Source organism: Echiichthys vipera, assembly GCF_963691815.1.
Source record: "Echiichthys vipera genome assembly, chromosome: 19".
NCBI lineage: Eukaryota > Metazoa > Chordata > Actinopteri > Perciformes > Trachinidae > Echiichthys > Echiichthys vipera.
The window spans coordinates 5,572,420-5,593,508 of record NC_139844.1 but is presented as its reverse complement, the minus strand read 5'-3'; the positions used below and the strand labels follow the sequence as shown (position 1 = coordinate 5,593,508).

At 42.5% G+C, this 21,089-nt stretch overlaps 1 protein-coding gene across 3 annotated transcripts in view; it reads left to right on the top strand.

Moving 5' to 3' along the window:
- The window catches only part of adgrg6 (adhesion G protein-coupled receptor G6), a 100,639-nt gene that overhangs the window by 16,739 nt on the left and 62,811 nt on the right, over positions 1-21,089 (top strand). For 2 of the 3 annotated variants that reach the window (XM_083933769.1, XM_083933770.1), the window contains exons 3-6: positions 14,688-15,035; positions 15,860-15,999; positions 16,231-16,516; positions 20,230-20,403. In XM_083933769.1, coding sequence (XP_083789895.1) covers positions 14,688-15,035; positions 15,860-15,999; positions 16,231-16,516; positions 20,230-20,403 — 948 coding nt within the window. The remainder of the gene's footprint in view (positions 1-14,687; positions 15,036-15,859; positions 16,000-16,230; positions 16,517-20,229; positions 20,404-21,089) is intronic. The other variant, XM_083933771.1, reaches the window with a different exon arrangement.

Here is a 21,089-nt window from a genome sequence, read left to right as displayed (position 1 = left end):
GACTGCTTGATGAGTGTGAACCAAAACTGAGTGTCTGTTGCTGTTGGGAACAAAGTCCCCTCTGTTAATATTCTTGATCCACTTCTGGAGAACATCTGCATGCCCGCGGAATCCATGTAGACCGTACATCCTCATACAGGGGCACTCTTCATGAGGTCAAGGTTTGAATCCATGTAGACCGTACAGCCTCAGACAGGGGCGCTCTTCATGAGGTAAAGGTTTGAATCCATGTAGACCGTACGGCTTCAGACAGGGGCGCTCTTCATGAGGTAAAGGTTTGAATCCATGTAGACCGTACGGCCTCAGACAGGGGCGCTCTTCATGAGGTAAAGGTTTGAATCCATGTAGACCGTATGGCCTCAGACAGGCGTACTCTTCATGAGGTAAAGGTTTGAATCCATGTAGACCGTACGGCCTCAGACAGGGGCGCTCTTCATGAGGTAAAGGTTTGAATCCATGTAGACCGTACGGCCTCAGACAGGGGCACTCTTCATGAGGTAAAGATTTGAGTTGTTGATTCAGTTTTTCCGAAGTTGAAGTTTCCCACTGCTGTTGGAGCAGCAGAGAATTGCACAGGTTCTTCTCAACTTCCTAGTCATCGTTTTCAAAAGTAATGCTGCATAAAAATTACAGGTAAAGGTAGAAAAGGTTCACTTCTAATGACAGCACCCATTCAAACGCACTAGATGATGAAACACACAAACGACTCGCCGGAGTAGTGTATATTAATTATTAAAACCTTAAAATGACAGGTTGTATTAAGGCTCATTTCTGCTCTACGTTAGATACACATACAGATACGGATGGAGCCTTCTCTCTGTACTCTGCGTACGTTTTCTCCGTATTTCTGCACGTATCCTGCAAGCTTGAGGATACGGAATGATATGGACCAAACGTTGCAGTACCACCAGACGATGGGGAAAGTGGCACTGTACACAAAAAAGTGAATGCTTGTCTCTCAGCGTCACTGACCGACGTTCTGTGTGAGTCCCCATGCTTAAGGTGAGGAGCCACCCAGTGAAGCAAGTCATCAAAAGCCCTGACGGACATCCTGAAATACTGAAAGAGACATTCGTCTTACAGACCACCGCCGTCTACAACGCTGCCCGCCATTTTACCTCCTTCTAAACAGACACAGTCCGTTGTCTCATCCATCGTCACCATGTTTGTTTTTGTCAAACTTCATCGGAGTAACTTTTTAATCTGAGCGACGCCCTTTAGAGGATGTTTACCTCAATATTAGATGAATTAAACACAAACTTGTTCTTCTTCTCCGTCCCCCACCCTCTCCTCCCCCTCCTCCCTCCTCGGATGCCACTCTCAATTATCTCGTAGTGAAAGACGAGAGCAGAGGGAGGAGCAGAAACATCTGTGAGAGTGAGTCAGCGTCCACCTGCACAGTACACTTCCTCACTGAAAAAATGTGGGATAATTAAATCGACTTTACAGAACTTTGTCAGGTGATTCTTGGCCTCAAACACTAAAACCTTCACTTGTTTTTTCTTACTTTTGTTCTTGAGAAACACAAGAAAAGTCTCTGTCATGTTCTTAAACTTATAATGATGAATCCTGTTTGTCCTTGTACGTTCACAACGTGTGAAGTCTGATCCTAATCGTTGTAATCAGACAAGCACCCTGCCAGTCCAAATAAAAGAGTGTGATACTGCACGGCCGTGTGGACACAAACTGGAAAGAGAAGCTCTGAGTCGAGAACGCCTAAACTAAAGTCTACAGAGCGGTCTGTTGGACTTCCCTGCCTGTTAAAGCAAAGGTTTCATCGCCACTGTGATCAAGATTGCTGTTGCTCATGGAGGAATTGTTGCATCTCTTTAAATCGCGGCATACCAAAGGAAAACAATGGCTTTGCTGTTGGGACCCTCGGTGGGTTTTATGTGTTGCAGCTCGAGGTTTCAGATTATCTGAATCAAACTTTACTTTCAGATCCTTAAAATCAAAGTTGTTGATATGTGACCCACTGAGGGTTTCTCTCAGAGACATTAAGCAGGCTTTGTCTCCGGAGAAATAGCCTAAAAGGAAACCCTGCCTGTCTGTAAAGACGCTCTTCAAAGAACCTTTGAGCCTTTGTCTCAGTTGTAACTTGAAGATCGGTTCCTTAAAGTCAAATTTCTGTGCCCTGCAGTCAGACGATCTTTCATTCCATTGAGTGCAACACAGGAGGCTGTGTACTTTAATTTGTTCACAGAATGTGGAGAAAGAGATGAAGACAGGGAGCAGCAGATAGATGACAACAAAGAAGGATGAACGAGGGAGGAGAGAGGAATGCAAGTGAAGGAATGTGAGAGAAACACTGGAGAGGTGAAAAGAGAGAAGGGCAGGTTGATGGAAGCCAGTTAATCTGCAGGATTAGGGTCTGGAAAAGACTGAGAGGGTATTTTTAGTGTCAGTGAGCTCCTGCAGTCACAGTGACACCGAGTTTAAAAAGACAAAGTATTTGAAGAATCCGTTCTACCTTTCCTACTCCACTCCTGTTTCCTGTCGTACTTCCTGTTCTCAGGGTCACGACAGACTTTGCTTTGGCCTTTGCTCTGTTTGCATCTAATGCTGCTGAATATGACTGTACATTTCAACCCATAAAGGTAAAAAGTAAATAAATCCCTCAAAAGCTAAAGTCAGGTTTGGATATAAGGGAAACACGGGGCTCAGCGGGTCATGACGTGTGAACAGGAAAACAGGAAAGCTGTGTGCCAAATCGCGCACTGGCTTTTTGAGGGTGGAAGTGCGTTTACTCTGGAAGTCGGTAAAATGCAGTGTACTGCATTTATCTGGTCGCCCACTGAAAACAGCTGCCACTGTTGAGTGTGGATCGATGGACACTCAACGCCCTCAATCGTTGCCATTTTGTCTATGTAGCAGAACTGGTGGGACTTCAAATTGGAAAATGACGGAACTAGATTCACTTTATAAATGTAAAAAGAGGATCACAAGGATTTTTGGTGGTGTGCTGAGTCAGAAGAGTTGATGGAAAAGCTTTTGGAAAAATACATTTACGGTAAGTACGGGGCAGCAGTGTGGGATTTGAGACAGCACCCACTGGGGAAATGAATGTACTGATTGTGTCAGTACGTAGGGCACACAGTGCACGAATGCCAGTGCATTCACTGCAGTTCAAGATTTGGGACACGGCAGAAGTTTCACAAATGCAAAAGCAACTTTATTTTCTGCCGCATTGAAAAAAAAAAGATCACCTGCAGTAAAAACTTTAAAGCAGTATTTAAGTGTTTTTCTCACCACAGAACGAGTGTGAAAGTGTTGAGCAGCAGTAATTATCCAACACTGATTTCTTTAGCTTACAAATGTAGGCGTTGCGTTTGTTTGCACCGTGCTTACAAAGCTAACGTTAGCTGGTAACATAAGAAACATGCTGATTTTGAACCGACTCTGTGTCACTGCAGCACCTGGAGCTCATCCAACAGTTAAGTCTGCCGGATGACTCGCATCAGCAGCTGAACATCCATGGTGAACAGACGTCCCTGTTTTCCAGGGACAAAACAAGTTTTTTGGAGGCCTGTCCCCGACTGGATCAGTCATTTTTGCACGTCCTTGTGGTCATTTTTGGGTTGTTTTGTGTTGCTGTGATTGTTTTGCATCTGTTTACTTGTTTGCCTGCCTCTTGTTGTTTGTTGTCATGATGTTTATGTTTTTGATTGATTTGTTGGTTATTTAGCATCTTTATGCTCATTTTACATCTCTGTAGTCAGTTTGGGTTGTATTGAATTGTTGTATTGGGTTGTGTGTGTGTGTTTGTGTTCATTTAGCATCTATTTGTGATTGTTTAGTGTTTTTTTTGCAGCAACAGTGTGTTAGCAGTCGGTCTAACCCCTGTTGAATCCTGTGCACTCTGCCCTGCGGACTCGTCCGGCGGCTGGGATCTAGCATCGACCGTAATGCTCCTTTAAACGATTTACAGGGTCAAGGTCAAAGTCTCACACGTTCATAAAACCAGGATGTTCTTGTTGCTGTGAAGCCACAACGCTCATTAACTGTGTCACCAAGCTGCACCGTCCCAACTCTGTCCCTGTAAATCTGCTGTGGGAATAAAGTCACTGCATCTTTCACTCCATTGCTAATTCTCTGCTTCTTTCTTAACCGCCGCAGCACCGCCAGCCTCCCACGTCAGCGGGGAAACAAAGAGCTCTTGTGTTTCCCTTCTCTGTCAGACGAGGTGAAGGAACAGTAGTTGGGGCTGCAGCTCTGCCTCGGACACAGAAAGTGTACCCACATGTCAGGGGCTGGCCTCAATGTTCTGTGTGGGAAACTCGCTTTCAGCACTCACTCACTTCTCTCATTTTACCAGCTGTCCTGCTGAACAGAGCTGTGGGGGACGGACATTTTACTGATATTTTACTGATGCGCTTCACAAACGCCACGTATGTAGGTTACATAACAGACGTGCTGGTTTCCTAGAACTAACCAAGTAGTTTTGTTTGAATTCACAACAGACAACTGCACGTTCAAAAGTGACCGAGCAGCCGTCTGTGACGCGTTTTGAATAAAAAAATCTAATGATTCTGATTTCTGTCAGTGAAAATGTCTTCAGTTTGGACAGAGGAATGAAACCATTTACAGACATCATCTGCAGTTCTTGTGATTTCTTTGGACAGTTTGGAAATGAAACAATTAAGCGGTTAAAATTATTTATTAAAGTAAATATGGTGAGGTGCAGCCCTGAGCTCTGTGGTTAAACAGCTCCTGCAGAGAAACACAGTGGTGACTGTTTGTTTGTTTTTACTGTTAAACGGGTTCTACAGACCAGACGTTTAAGAACACAGTCAGCCATGTGAAACGTTCTTTTAAAGAAGAATTAACCTTAATATAAATATGTTTCTCCCTTCAGTTAACACACACACACACACACACACATACACACACACACACACACACACAGACACTCTGCTGACGTGTTTCACACATTTAATGAATGCTGATCATTAAAGCGACATGTTGTTTGTATGAAGCCGGTTGTGTCACAGGGTTTTGTAGGTGTCAGGAAACACACACACACACAGACACACACAGACACACAGACACACACACACACACACACACACACACACACACACACACACACACACACACACACACACACACACACTTATAAAACAGCTGCCTCTTGCTTTAAACAACAAACACATGCTCAGAAAACAACGTGTTTGTTGGCTTGTCTGTAGTCATTTAGTCAGTTCGACTGAAACACAAACATACTGAAGGTGTTACATATATATCTATTTATATTTATTAAGTGACCTGAAGGGTTTCTCATGCTCTGTTGGTCCCACAGATATTAAATTAGATAGAAAAGATATTCAAATTGTAAAGCAACGGACTAACTTCTGCATAAACGTATAAAACCAGAATAAAAGCAGGTGTTGGAGGTGATGTTCTGCAGTAACGCCTCCTGTCCGAACCTCAAACATGTCGGCCTGAGGCTGGTTCTCTCCGATGTGTTTGATCATCTCGATGAGCCGTTTGCTTCTCTTTAAACCTCGGGCTGCTCGTCAACCTCCCGTAGGAGCTGGTAGAACATCGTCACCAAAGAGTGTCATGCTACCGCGGGGAATGTTACACAAAATATTAATCACAGCAGAATATTTTAAAACAGACTTTAGACTTTCAGACTTTAAAACGTGTCTGCAGCAGGGCTTTCAATAGCAGATGTAGTTTCACCAACATTTTCACCGTCCTCAGATTCGGGGTTCATATCAACTCTATCATCGCATACGGGGAAATAAATCTGGTCCGGTGATCCGAACAAACACACAAGATCACAGCATAGTCACAATAAAACACATCTGATCTCAGATAAAGCAATAAAGTCAATGAAATCTGAATTGAAAAATGAAGAAGTGGGTAGCTCTGAAGTCTCAATACTAAAGGTGTGTTCACACCGTCTGCGATAGACGCGATGGAATCGCAAGAAAATCGAGAAATGCGCTGCTCCATCTAATTTGGAGCATTGCGCCAATAGTGCGTTTGGAGCGTCAAGGCCCTTTGGTAGCAACCTGCGGCTAGCTGCCTGCAGCTATACTCTGCTGTTGTGCTGAATGGAAATTTATGCTAGTGCTAGTGCTAATGCTTTTAAAAGAACAGAAATGAGCTCTCAGATGAAGTGTGTGGCTCTTTAAAGAGCCGTTGTGTTGTAGTGAGATCAGGCCGTCAGTGATTTAACCTCTGAATCCGTACAGGGTGCTGCCCTGCCTCCGCGGCTCTCCTGTAAATCCGACCAGGATACGCTTCACTCTGTAGTGACCGCTTTATTCTTCTTCTGGATTTTTGGCCAATTGCTGCCACCCACAGGTCATTATGTTATATCCACAGGAGCAGTCTGGTTTCCTTGATGTATTTAACAATCCCCCGGTGATCCCCTGGATGTTATGGGACCTACCGCAGTCTCAACGCTGGTTCAATATTTTCAACTTGTGCGTTCGACGCAAATATAGATCTTTTTCGCATCTATTGCATCGTGGGTAACGTAAGTAAAGCGAGGAAAGTGCCACCCGTCTTGAAATGGCACCTGTAGATTGACTTTGTATGTGATCAGACTGCTTCTATAGCATTGAGTCTTCTTTCCCCCGTAGCTACTGTCTTGTTTATTGGTTAACTTCTATGATTTTTCCAATCCGTCTTTGCAGCCTGGTTTGATCCTGTTTTTAAGCACACAGATGAGACCAAAACACTCTCTCCTCCCATCCTTTCATTTCTCATCTCTCTATCATTTTTCTACCCTTTCTTAACTCTTTCCCTCCACGCTCTCGTTCTCTTCCTTTTCTCACGATGACCCAGAACATGAATATAAGTTAATAAAACAAATTTATGTCGCATTGAATTGCTGCTGTTTATTTGCGACTTTGTTACAATTTAGTCTGTAAATAAATTCAATTTCTTTTTAATTTGACTTGGCTTGGATTTTTTACTGCAATCCAATTATCCCCCTGAGATTATCATTTGTCCGCAGGAAACACTGAACACAAGGCTGACAAACATGAACTCTTCCTCCATTAACTCTGTGACAAGCCAAAACCATCCACCCATCTAAATGTAAATGTTTAATCCTCCACTCATTACACCCTCTCTATTAATGCTTCCTGTTAACAGAGAATCATTAGTTAACAGTCCAGCAGCATCATTTCATTAGGACCAAGCTGTAAAGTTGATTATTGAGCCGCAGTGAAGGCGACGTAGAGCAGAAATAAGCTGTCACTGCTGAAATAACTCCTCTAATAGAGACATTAAATATTAGAGAGGAGGAGAGGAAATGTGAGATGTGATGTACTGAAAGGGAAGGAATTAGGAGGGGAAACAAGAAGATCAATCTTCAGTTACAAAAGGTTAAATAAATCTCTGAAGTGCAGTAAATCAGTATTTCAGAGTCGTTCCTTTCACTTTATTTATTTCCTTCTCACGTCCTGTAGTTCTAATCTTGGCACTCAACACTTTATTGTGAAGCCTCTCCCTTCATTTCAGTCATTTGGTTATCAGCAGTCATATTTACATCAATGGGCTTCCTCTTCCTCTCTCTCTCTCTCTCTCTCTCTTTCTCTCTCTCTCTCTCTCACACACACACACACACACACACACACACACACACACAAACACACACACACACGTTATTAGCTGCACAGATAAATGTCATCAGTTATCAAACCTGATTTAATGTACGAACATTACCGTCACCGCTTCCTCTCACCTCCAGGCTGACAGTAAAGATAAACTTCATCTCACGTAATATTGTTGTACATTTGTCTGATAATCAACAGTTAAGAATAAAGCTGAAGCTTATTTAGAAATGTCAGCATGTATCTGAGCAAGGAAGAAACGGGACCAGACAGAAGAGAGACAATTTATTATTGTTACTGAACATACGTTTAAAACGTGACACTCTTTCAGAGTTACAACATCTCAGGATAAGAGCTTTTCATGAGTTAGGTTTGTGTGAGCAACAGAGGTCGCACTCACAATGTCCATCCGTACCATGCCCAAACAGCTTTTACGGGTAAAGCCTAGTTCGTTTGACCAGTGTGAGTGCAACCGCACCGTGCCTAGCTGCAGCCCGCTTGCCGGCCACGGACCGTTTGAGAGAGGTCGGCTTTTGTAAAGCACGTTTGCACATGTACGAGCACGAGCACGAGGCCTACGGCGGCTCTGACGTCATTTTATGTGCGCCTGTTTGGACATAGAAAGAAGGAGGGACCATGCGCCGACATTTAACAACAGCAACAATGGCGGTGAAATGTTCACGTTGGTGTGAGGTGGAGAGTTTACTGCAGATTTGGTCGTATGAAAATATTCAAAAACAGTCGGACAAGACGCACAAAAACTTTGAGGTCTATGGAAAGATTTGTATACAAAGCCACGCATCGCAATGACGTCAGTCAATGCGTCTGACGTGTTGCGGCGTGGTGACGTCTGGACAGGCAAGAAGCATTTGCGCGAGGCCAAGGTAGTGTGAGCACAAACAGGCCTGGCCAGTGGGGGGAGAGGGAGGGAGGGCAAGTACCCTAAAGCACGGGGCACAGTACGGACGGACAGCGTGAGTGCACCCAGAGAGGTCAGGCCGTCTCATTCCCAGGGTGTCAAATACCGCCATTTTGTCACAGCCCTCGATGTTTGGCACCCTAGTGCAAGACTACTCAGGGCAGGACTACCAGGGCAGGGCTACCCAGGACAAGACTGCCCAGGGCAGGACTAGCAAGGGCAGGACTACCAAGGGCAGGAGAACCCAGGGCAGGATTACCAGGGCAGGACTACCAGGGCAGGACTACCAAGGGCAGGACTACCCAGGGCAGGACTACCAGGGCAGGGCTCCCCAGGACAAGACCACCCAGGGCAGGACTACCAGGGCAGGACTACCAAGGGCAGGATTACCAGGGCAAGACTACCAGGGCAGGACTACCAGGGCAGGACTACCAGGGAAGGACTACCAGGGCAGGACTACCAGGACAGGAATACCAGGGAAGGACTACCAGGGCAGGACTACCAGGGCAGGACTACCAAGGGTAGGCTTCTGGGGCAGCACTACCAGGGAAGGACTACCAGAGAAGGATTACCAGGGCACTACTACCGAGGCAGGACAACTGGGGCAGGACTACCCAGAGCAGAGCTACAGCTTGTTTGTTTTGTTTGATGGAGCATCCGGACCCAGAAATAGTATTTTGAAAGGGTGTTATCTCATGACTTAAAGACCTGGTTGTCGAGCCCACAGGGCATTGACAAGTGACGCCAAAGGGTCTTGAGAAAATGGCATTATGTGTATGAGTTGGGATGAGAATGGGTTGGAGAGGTCACTATCTTAACACTTTAACAGATTTGCATTGCAAACCATTGCTTTGTTTTTTCTTTAAAATATAAAAGATGTGGCTGATGGGGTACAGATGGAGAGTGTAATTGCATGGAGATGTTGGAGCTGTACAGCTGTAATACAGGACAGATGGCCTACAGCAGCAGCAGCAGTACGTCCTCCACAGCAGGAGGGGTCATGAAACAAGATCCAGTAAAGGATGTTTAGTTTTTTCACCTCCAGAAAAACCTGTTTAGGGGTTTTAAGCAGCATAACTTTGATTGCATTTTAGATTGCAGCTTTTCTATATATAATAATATAATAGATGTTGATGTAGCCACCGTGATGTCACACTGGATGACTATTTTGAAGCAGGGAGATTGACCATATTTGGCCAGAGCTGTGGAGGAGCGTTCAGGCTGTTTATATTTGTCATTATACTGTATTGTGCAGTGCTAAGCTGCTAAGCTAAACACTTTCGAGAGAAATCACTGGTCTTTAAACCAGACCTTCGCTGGTGGGTGAGCTGGGATCTTTTGTTGCTGCCGCCATTCATTGCAGTGACACAGATGCTGGTTTAAAAAAATTTCCCTTAAGTTAGCTAGCTAATATTAGCTTTGTTAGCACGGTGCAACCAAATGTTGTTGACCGTCGTTGAAAGTACACGGCTATTTTATTTTACACAGTGGTTCCAGTTGCTTCTGTTTGTTTCTGTTTGGTTCTTGGTTCTGTTTGGTTCTTGGTTCTGTTTGGTTCTGTTGATCCTCGAAGGTTCACAGTTTCCAGAGTCGACTGGAGAGAAACGTGAGGCTGCGCTTCAGGAAACACACACACACACACACACACACACACACACACACACACACACACACACACACACACACACACACACACACACACACACACACACACAGTATGTCTCTCTCTCTCTCTCGCTCTCTGTCTCTCTCTCTTTCTCTCTCTCTCTGGGAGTTTAGACTTCTGATCCACTGATTTCATTCAGCTCGTAGAGTAAGCAAAGCACCTTTGTTTCTGTGTGTGTGTGTGTGTGTGTGGGTGTGGGTGTGTGTGTTTGCGTCGTGCGGCTGCTTCTAGTTTTTCCATTAGTGGGAAAAAGGAGTTTGCCGCTTTTTGATGTTGCATCCAAAATTTCATGCTGAACAACTTTAATGGCTGCTGGTTTAGTCTCTCTCTCTCTCTCACTCTTTCCCACCCACGCAACCCCCCCCCCCCCCCACACACACACACACACACACACACACACAGTGGGAATGGGTTTGAAATATATGTACAGTTTGTGTGTCTGAGCTCGACCGTCTGCAGTCTTCAGTTTGTTTCTGCTCATCGTCGCATTGTCGGCGTCTCTTTGACTTCAGTAAATCTTTAAACCCAGATCAGTCCTGAAGCTGTTGATCTGAACACACGGCACACTCCAACAGTCTTTGCTTCACCAGTAAATGAATACATCATTCTGCAGAGTGTTGAAACTTCAATCTGAGGGTTCACAGGATGATTCATAAAAAAAGAAGAAACCAAAATGTACATTTCTGTAGTCCAAACAGCTGATTCTTTGTGTTATAATAAATACACACCATAATGGGGATGCACCAATTGTTATTGGCCGATATTCTCCATGTCGACTTCTAATAAGATGTTCTCTGATGTTTCTCTGCTGTGTTGTGTTCAAAGGCTAAAAGGGCTATTGAAGCAGTTATATTTCAAAAACAATAATCTTTTTAATGTCAAATTCACCAAAGGTTTGTGCTGCTTTTGGAAAATTTATTTCTAACTGTGCAGCCAAGCAAACAGTTCCTCAGTGCCCCTGTGATATTTGCACATATTTAAATGAGGTAATATGGTGGTCCCCATTCTATGCAAATGAGCCTTGTTACAAAACCGTCCAACCAACAAAGATCAGCCACACACAGTTACAGTGACATTATCAGTGAGTTGGTGCTGATGACGCTCAGTTATAAGGAGTGTCCTCTGCAGCTACAGCTCTGACATTGGATATTAAATCACATTTAAAGTCCTTTCTGAAGTTTTGAGTCTCTGTAGCTCTGAACATTTAATTTATCTGTTTCTCTCTGACATTGATCTACCTACAAACACAACATTTATTATTTAATTCCAAACTCTGTGGGCGTTTTTTGCGCTGTAATATCATTAGAGCGTTATCTTTTGGGAATCTGACCTTGAGACGGGGGAAGCAAGTGATGCACAATCCATGCAGCTAATAGTGGCTGCCCTTTGTGAACTCGCCCGCAAGTATTTTCGGGGACAATAGCTGCTTTTAATAGAAGTGACTTTAGGGATCCAAAGTGAAACTACTGGAGCTGTTGGGGAGACATGGGGGAAAGTGCACGAGCCAGAATTACTTCTACTGTTTCTTTTTAAAAAGTCCCAAGAGCAACTGGATACCATTCATCTTTTCACGGATAACGAAGGGTTAAAACACGCAGACAAACGTGCACACACACACACACACACACACACACACACACACACACAAATTGGTGCCTGTGACGTTTCCAGTGCGTTGGCTGTGGTTTTGGCTGCGGCCGAGCCCTGAGATCAACGGAGGCCATTGTTACCCCGAGCGAGCGAGAGGCGGACCATTCTTTCCACTTCACATTTCACTTCTTGTCTGTAAGGGGCAGCTCATCTTTCCAGCTGTTATTGAAAAAAGTGGGGGGAAATCATAAATCAGCTTGATTAGCTTAGTTTCTCTGATAAAGGAACCTTTAAATGTGTTTCCTGTTTGTTTGTAGAGTTTGACTGTGTTCAGGCGACCTGACGATTCAATCACGACTAGTTAATTTGACTTTCAGGCTCAACTTTGAGTCTCAGCATCAGAAAAGTAAGAACTTAAAGGGACAATGTGACCCATACATGCAGCCCAAGGTACAGAGCGTTCCATCTGTCCTCATGGTTGGCACACGCTGTGCCTCCTCTACAAATTAACACATATATTAAAAATCTTGTATTTTACAGAGTTCCATATTTGGAGGATTATTTTAAACACCTGAAACTGCAAACTGGCAAAAAAAAAAAAATAATTCTTTGAAAAATAATGATACAGCAGGTTTTTATTGTCCAGATTCTGGCAAAATTATCCTTTAAAAACCAGTTTAGAGAGAAAGTTTAGTTTCGTCACTGTTAAAAACCTTGAGCGAAGTATCACCACTGCTTTCCTGATCCGATTCTGATTCAGCGTCTATTTGAATTAGGTATATATTAATTACAAAACCAGTTTGATTGAATATGAAAGAGATTCTCTGAGAATTAATGCTGCAAACCCTCTTAACTGGTGCGTTATTATTACAAATCTTAATGTTAACATTAAGAATCGTAATCACACTTACACAGAGTTTGAATTTTCTATATCATCCAAAGAGATATTGTTTCTAAAAAATGCATTATATAATGATATTTGCAGATGATGCAATATAAATTAACATAAATAGGACAGGAGATTTTATCCATATCACCCACTTGTTTCACACTTTGACACAAATATTTCCCCTGTTCCTGTTCATTAATTAGAGATGCAAAAATGAAAAGACACCTGTAAACTGTTGGTGACATTTTTTTCTCAGAGCAGCAGACTTCTGTGAATGTAGAGTCAATATTTCTAAACTAATCCTCTCTTTCTGTCTACTGCTGCTGTTTTCCTTCAGGGATCAATTACATTCATCTCATATTTATTTATCAGGATTTCTATAAATCAGTGCAGAACTTTGTGGCGCTATTTTGCTGAATGTCTTGATTCATTTAGGTTGGGAAATGTTGAACATGGTTCTTTACATGACTTCTTCTGTCCCAACAGTCTTAAACTAAAAAATATTCAGTCTACAGTGATATCAAAAAGGGGAATGCAGAAAAGTGTGGACATTTTCATCCAATAACAGTTTCTCAAAAATGCACTATACTACCACTTGCTTTACACTTCAGAGAGAGCTTGGCAATGGGCGATATTCCAAAATATACATAAACGACAGAATAGGCTGATTACCAATGACTCGAAAAACAACATAAAACTGTTTAATGTTGTGAAACAGCCTACAGAACTATATAAGTATAGGCAATGAAACAAAGCGGTTAGGGTTAGGAAAAGATTGTGGATTGGCTTAAAGTGAGTCGCAAACAAAACTACATTATGGACCAATGTCCGTTGGTTTCACACTGGACATGAACAGCAGTCTCCTTGGTTCATTTGATCAATCACCCAACTTTTTTTGGCACTCACCTTACTTGTTTATTCTCATGATAATTACTACGACTACAACTAGAGGTAGCTGCCTATCAACAAATGAAATACGGGTTGTTATAAGCTGCTTGCACAATCACGCTATATGGTCGTTTCCTGGGTAAGGACGGTCTGTGGTTACCTGTTACCATCCATCTAATGAAAGCCCTCCGCACAAAGGGAACCACATGTACAGTTTACACATACATCAGTAGACTTTTATCTTAACTTTATACTGTGAGTTCTGCATCAAGTGACTTTGTGTGTTGAGTATAAAACTGTCCATTTCCAGGTTTAAATATGACTCTTGATCATTTTAATCTGAACAATTACATTTTACTGTAATCTGAAATGTATTTTTGCATTTGTCCCCATAAATGTTGAAGCACTAAAGAGGAAAGAGCGTTTTCAGATAGGACTAAAGTCTGAATCTGAAGTGAATCTTAAGGTTGACACATCTGTCTTCTCAATTTTAAATTCTGACTGCTGAAACTTTCCTTGAAAGGGAAATCTCACTGGCCAGATTACTCTGCATGTGCATGGTATTGTGGGAGTTTGTGGGGTGCTAGTGGAATTTGGTGCAATGCTGACTCAGAGAAAATGAAGAATTTCCAGTCCACTTCTGTCTTTACCAATCAATCTGCTCTGAGTTGATTGATTGACCGATCACTGGGCTGCCAAACCTTCCGTTAACTGCACGACTTGTCTTGTCTTGTCCCGTTTATTTTTTCCTGATTCCTGGAGTTTTTTTGTGTCCTCTTATCTTGTCCCCTAAAAACTAGTCTTGGTATTGTCTCCTGAATCCTAAAGGTTCCTGTTACCTTCTTGAAAACATTTGTCTCCATCCTCTTTGAATCGTCCTTGACTCCTTGGTAATCAACAAGAATGCACTTTACAGTCGACTCGACTGTGTTTGTCCTTGACACCTCACCACTTGCCTCGTGATTTCTAACAGCAATAGGTGTTTGCCTCCTTTATCTATGGTCTCCTACCCTTTTTATGGATCCTATCCTCTTGTCTTCTTTTGTCCTGTCCCCTTGTGTCCTTTTCTACTAGCATCTTGTCTTCTGAGTGATTTTACCCTACCTTAATAGCTTCAGCTTTTCAAAGCTCATGAATTTATCATCCTACCATCACCTCCAGCGCTGGGCTGCAGCTCCACGAACTGTAACATGGTCCTGATGGACGCCCAGGGGGAATTCACGTCGCCCTGCTACCCCCAGAAATACCCCAATTCGCAGGCCTGTAAATGGACCATGCAGGCCCCTGCCGGCTTCATCATCCAGCTCTCCTTCCTTGACTTTGACCTGGAGGAGGCGCCGGGCTGCATCTATGACCGGGTGGTGGTGAACACGGGCAACACAGATGTTAAGTTCTGTGGCCCGACAGCCAACGGGCTGACACTGAACTCAACGGGAAACGTGATGGAGCTGTCCTTTCACTCCGACTTCAGTGTGCAGAAGAGGGGGTTCAGTGTTAGCTTCAGACACGGTAGGTTAAGGTGACACCAGAGTCCAGTTCTGTTCCTCTCCTCCTCAAATGCAGCTTAACTAATCCAGGCTAACATGCAGTCTGAAAATTATCCTGGGTATTGGTTTGTTAATCTAAAGGCAACACGAGTAAAGAGTTGAAACTATAATCAACACTCGTGAAATTGCCCTGATGATGTGATTTATATGATGCAGGTGTGTAGAGGAGCCTCCCAGAATGCACTGGGGGAGTCCAGTAATAGACATAAATCTCACGTTATGTGCTATTCTCTATTGCAATGTATTCTATCAACAAGTTTAGGCAACAAAAGGTGACGGTTAGATGTAGACGACAAAAGACAAACAGATAAAGTTTCTTGGATAAAATATAGGGAGTGCTACACTGGGTCAATAAACTAAGACGTTGGGATGTTGAAGTAGAAAATCATGTATGATGTGTGACTTTCTTTCCTCTTTGCTTCCTTTGTACTGTTTTTCTTCTTTATCTGTCTTATTGCCTGTCCTCTTCATTTTCACATCTTTTATTCTGTCCGTGCTTTCCCTACTTTACTTTTTCATTCTTTCTGCCTCTTTTATTCCTTTCTTCCTTCCTGTTTTTGTTTTATCATGATTCCTCATCTCTTCACTCTTTTCTACATTTTCTGCCTTTATAACTTCCTTGTGCCCATACTTCTTTTATTCTTTAACTTGTGGTTTTCTTTTTCAATCACGTTTCCCGTTCCTTATTTTTGAACAATTGCTTTCTGCCTTGCTTGCTTCTTTTTCTTTACGGCCCTTTTCTTTCTTCCATCTTCGGACTCCACCTCTTCCATCACTCCTCTACAGTTGCCGTGGCCCTGAGGAACCAGAAGGTCACCATATCCAGAGGCAATGGCCATGTCACGGAGGTCGCCAACTCTGTTACAATACCGGAGCTCAGTTACCTGACACTGTGCTTTGAGCTGGAACGCAGAAGACAGTCACAGGTACACAACATGGGGCGATATGCTGGGCTTTGGTGTCATTGAAGTCCTGAAAATGTGGTTTAAATCTGAAGTATTTCTCTGTAACATCGAAAACCTGTTTTCTCAATCCGCTTACTTTGAGGATACTATGCTTAATAAACTACAGCTTGAATGTTTTTGGCTACAACTGCAATTGACGTGTCTCGTTTGTAGTATTTCAAATCCTAAGCGTCTTTCTTGATTCCTGAACAGAAAGAATGGATCTTCACCTACTATGACAAACGCAACAACAACAGTGTGGGTCTGAGTCTGGGCTCAGATCAGTCCGGCATGAAGATGATTATTGACGGGGTGGTTTGCCCGATCGACTCCATCATCTCCTCCAGTGACTTCACCTCCATCATGAAGCCTTTCTGCGTGCTCTGGACTTCATCGAACGGCCGGGTGGCAGTCTACTTCAATGGGAACTACTGGGCCAAGACTTGCTCCTCCTCCAGTGGGCACTCTGTGCCAGCTGGTGGACAGTTCCAGTTAGGAGGTATGTTTTATCATTCAACAATAATCTCTCACATGTTTGCTTAGTTGTGCAGATTGAAGGATGTTTAGTCTTGAGGAAGTTTTACTTTATACCCAAGAAGCTGCAGTTCTGAAGACATCTGGAAAGAAAGACTAATATCAGAATAAATTTGGCTGAAAGATGAAAGTCTTTTAGACTTCTAATGCCCAAAATCAAACGGAACCGATCTTTGACAATTTCTATTTGTGCGATGCCATGCAAAAGACATCACCACATCTGAAGCCAGCATTGCAAGAACCTGTCGTGTATCGCTTAAACGCCATTGACAACTTCTGATGACTTCTCAATGAGATTTGGGTTGTGCAGCAGAGCAGCAGCATCTAATAAGAATCTACAGAATCCTCTCTGGTACTCCTAAATATACTGTAACTCTTCAGTGGCTCAAGTTGTTGTGGATTTGCACTGTCTCTCAACATTGTGGATTACATCACAACAATTTTTGGAGTTTGTGCATGGAGTCAAAGTTGATGACTTTCGGGCCTACTGGGCATCTGATACACAGGCCTGGCTTGACAACTACATCTCCAACTTTTATCAACTCCAGGTACATCCTGGTAAGATAAATTATGCCTCCTAAAAATGCAAAATCATCCCATTGTGATGATGATTCAGCAGTTACAATTGTAGTGTACTTTCCCAGTTATTGGAACAGCAGAAAGAGTTCTAAAAGGAGCTGTTACTGCAGCAGCAGTAGACTGGATGGTGTTATTAGAGATGTGCAGGAGCTGAAAACCAGCTTGGAATTCACCCAAAGAAACTTTGAAGAGAATATAGGAGGATACACTGAGATTGAAACAAAGATAAAGACATTTGAAAACAACTTAATGAATTCTATGAATTCATAAGGTATAAGTTATATAGAAGAGACAGAGACAGATATGACGGTGGAGTTGCTTTTTTATGTTCAAGAACACATTCCAGTTTTGGTAAGGGAAGACATTATATGCACTGACATTGAAGTAATTTGGCTAGAGATTCATCTTCCATGCTGTAAGCCAATTCTAGTCGGTTGCTGCTATAGGTCACCTAGTTCGAATGTGAAATATTTTGGTAGCATATGTGAAAATCTAGATAGGGTGTCAGATGAAAGTAAAGTTATCTTTCTTCTAGGCGATCTGATCATGTCTTTATTAATATACATGAACAGTGTTCACAGGCTGTCTCAGTGGGAGTAGGATGCAGTGACCACAATTAACTAGAAAGTCAAAAATGCCTAACCCTGCATTCACACCAAAAGCTGCCATTCAAAATCAATGTTCTGAGCGATAAGAGTGAAGCAATGAAGCATCCATCGCGTCTATCGCTTCATCGCGTGGTGCTTGAAGTTGAAATATTTGAACTTTTCAAACGACATCGCGTGAAGCTGCGTTGTGATCAGCGTTGAGATTCATTAAAGTTCTCCGTGAAACATCCAGGGGCTCACCGGGCTCACCAAAATCGCCATTGTTGCAGTCCTTGGGGGAAACCAGACTGTTCATATGGATATAATATAATGGATATAACTATGAACTGTGGATGGCAGCGACATGCCTTTAGACATCTAGTCTGCCGGAAACTCAGAAGAAAAAGAAGAAGAAAGCCGTCAGTGAAGAGTGAAGCTTATCCCAGTCTGATCTACCAGAGACCAGGCAGCAGCCTGCACAGCTACTGAGGTTAAATCACTGACGGCCTGATCTCACTACAACAGAACAACTCTTTTAAGAGCCACACACTTCATCTGAGAGCTCATTTCTGTTCTTTTAAAAGCATTCAGACCCCTGGTTAGCACTAGCATAACATTCATTTAGCATAACAGCAGAAAAGGCTGAGCCAGGGGTTAGTTTCAGTTAACTAGCCGCCTTGGCTGCTGAATGTGATAGACGCGAATGAAGGGATGATCAAAAATGTAACAAATGAAAGCAAGCGACGCGATACTCGCGTTCCAGGCGATGAAAGCGTCAAGCTGCCATTCAAAATCCATGTAAATGACGCGATGACACGTGATGTCACTTCGGGCAACGCGTTCCAAGCGATAAGAGCGATTGGATTTTAACACTACTTTTGATGTCATTGACCACGACATTTTGACTGCAAAGCTCAAATGTTATGGTATCCTTAGTTCTTGCTTGGATACGGAGCTACCTTGGTGGCAAAACACATCAATTCATTTTTTAATGGCTGTTTTTCTGCCAGTGGGAATGTCTTGCGGTGTTCCACAAGGAAGCTGCTTTTATTTTCCATCTTCATTAATGATTTACCCTATGTTGTTAAAAACGCTGATGTACAGTAGTTAGTTATGCATGCTGGTGCCTGTACTGTTTTGTGCATCAACAACTTCAGCTGAGCTAAGTGAGAATCTTCAGGTGGAGTTGTATAACATTTCAAATGGGTGAGAGCAAACAGTTTAGTACTTTAGTAACATTGTTAAAACTAAATATATTGTATTGTATCTACAATAGATACAATGTATCTATTGTACTAAACCTGCTTTGTGAAACAGGCCCCTGGTCATCTGGTGGTTCCAAGTCCACAAACAAATTTAAAGATGAGAACTGTTCTTTAAAGGGCGACTTCTGTGTGGAAGAAGCTCCCTGTCAGTGTCAGACACACGAAAGCAGACCTTGGGCCCGTTTCACAAAGCAGGTTTAGTGAAAACTCTGAGTCTGTTAACCCTGAAATGAGGGAAACTCTGAGTTTTGAGTAACTCAAACCCGAGAGAAAGGGGTAACTCTAGCCTGTTTCACAAAGAGAGGTAACTTAACCTCTCGGTCAGTTACCATGGTAACATGCTCTCTGAAACTAAGCAGTGGTGCTTGTTACACTTTGGGCGAAAACATGCTCAAACTCTCTGTATGAGCGCATTAATATTTACAGTTCCAGTTGTAGCGTAGCGCTCCGCTTCCCCGTTGCTATGGTGACTCGTCGAATCAGGGCTCCATTGATGCTGTCTTTTTTTACTTGTGGTGCACGCGTTTAACTCCAGGTCAAACTACTCTGAGTTGATCAACCTAACGCAAATCTGCTGTTCTGGAACTGAAAACTCAGATTTTCCTATCTCAGAGTAGATCAACTCAGAGTTCAGGGTTAGACTCAGAGTTTTTTGAACCTGCTTTGTGAAACGGACCCCTTATTTTAAAAAGTTACTTAAACATAAATTATTGAATCCCTTTTAGATTTTTAGAAATTGTGCTTGTTGATTACTATTAGTAATTATTGTTTCTTTGTTTGTTAACTGTGGTGTGTTTTCACTTATCCACTTTTTATCTATGAGGCTGAGCTTGTTATTCATTTTGTTTTTTTGTTTTTTGTTTTGTTTTTGCTGTTTGTTTTTGTTTTGTGAATATAGCTCCCTTGTTTTAGTTTTTTTTTTTTATATATATATATATAGTTGTTTTGTTTTAATGATTTGATTTTGTGTGATTTTATGTTTGTTTTAAATGTTGTCACTTCTTGTTCGGACCCCAGGAAGATAAGCGACCACTTTGTGGAAGCTAATGGGCATCCAAATAAAGAATAAAGAATGCTGACATGTCAAGGTCTTGAAGCATTGTCTCAGGGGCAAGTCAAAAACAGAGGAGGTGTAAATATGCGAAATGGGATTGGGCCTCATATAACATGCTGGTGATCTGCAGGGACGAGGAGTGAAGTAAAAACATGAATAATTGTGATTCCTGTGTGTCTATCTGTGTGTTCAGGGAAGCACAGCTTCGACGGTAACATCTATAACCTCCGACTTTGGGATTACGCCATGACGGTGCAGCAGCTTAGCGCGCTAAGCTGCGACACAGTGGGAAACGTCATCGATTGGGACAACAACCACTGGACCATCCCCTCCGCCATGGCTCAGACCGACACATCGCTCAGCTGCAGTGAGTACAGGAAATAATGAACACAATGGACAAACCAAACTGTTGCACCAAGCAACTGGCGAGCACCAGGGTTTATTTGTATTTGTTTCTTATCGCAGGAAATCTCCAAATCCCTTCGTTGTGTGTCCTTAATCAGATTCTCAACCAGAGGTTGAGGTAGCAGGTAGCTTAAAGTCCTAATCAATAAATGGTTTAAAGAGTTAGCATAAACTAATGACCAAACACTTGAAATAGTTACCTAAAAGTAATGACTAAACAGTTGAAATAATTAGCTAAAGGTAGGCTAATGGATAAACAGTTAAAATTGTTAGCATAAACTAATGACTAAACAGTTGAAATAGTTAGCAAAAACTAATGACTAAAGAGTTAGCTAAAAGTAGGCTAATGACTAAACAGTTGAAATAGTTATCTAAAAGTAGGCTAATGGATAAACGGTTGATATAGTTAGCGTAAACAAATTACTAAACAGTTGAAATATTAGCTAAAAGTAGGCTAATGGATAAACAGTTAAAGTAGTTAGCTAAAAGTAAAAAACCAAAAACAACCGTAATATTGACAGTTCAATTGGAAAATGTCCATTTAGTTTTAAATCGAAATCGTTTTATGTCGAAACCAACTGCCCACCAACGACTGTCACTCTAACGACGGGCGTGGGCACTTGGAGCACAAAGGGTGTCAGTGACATC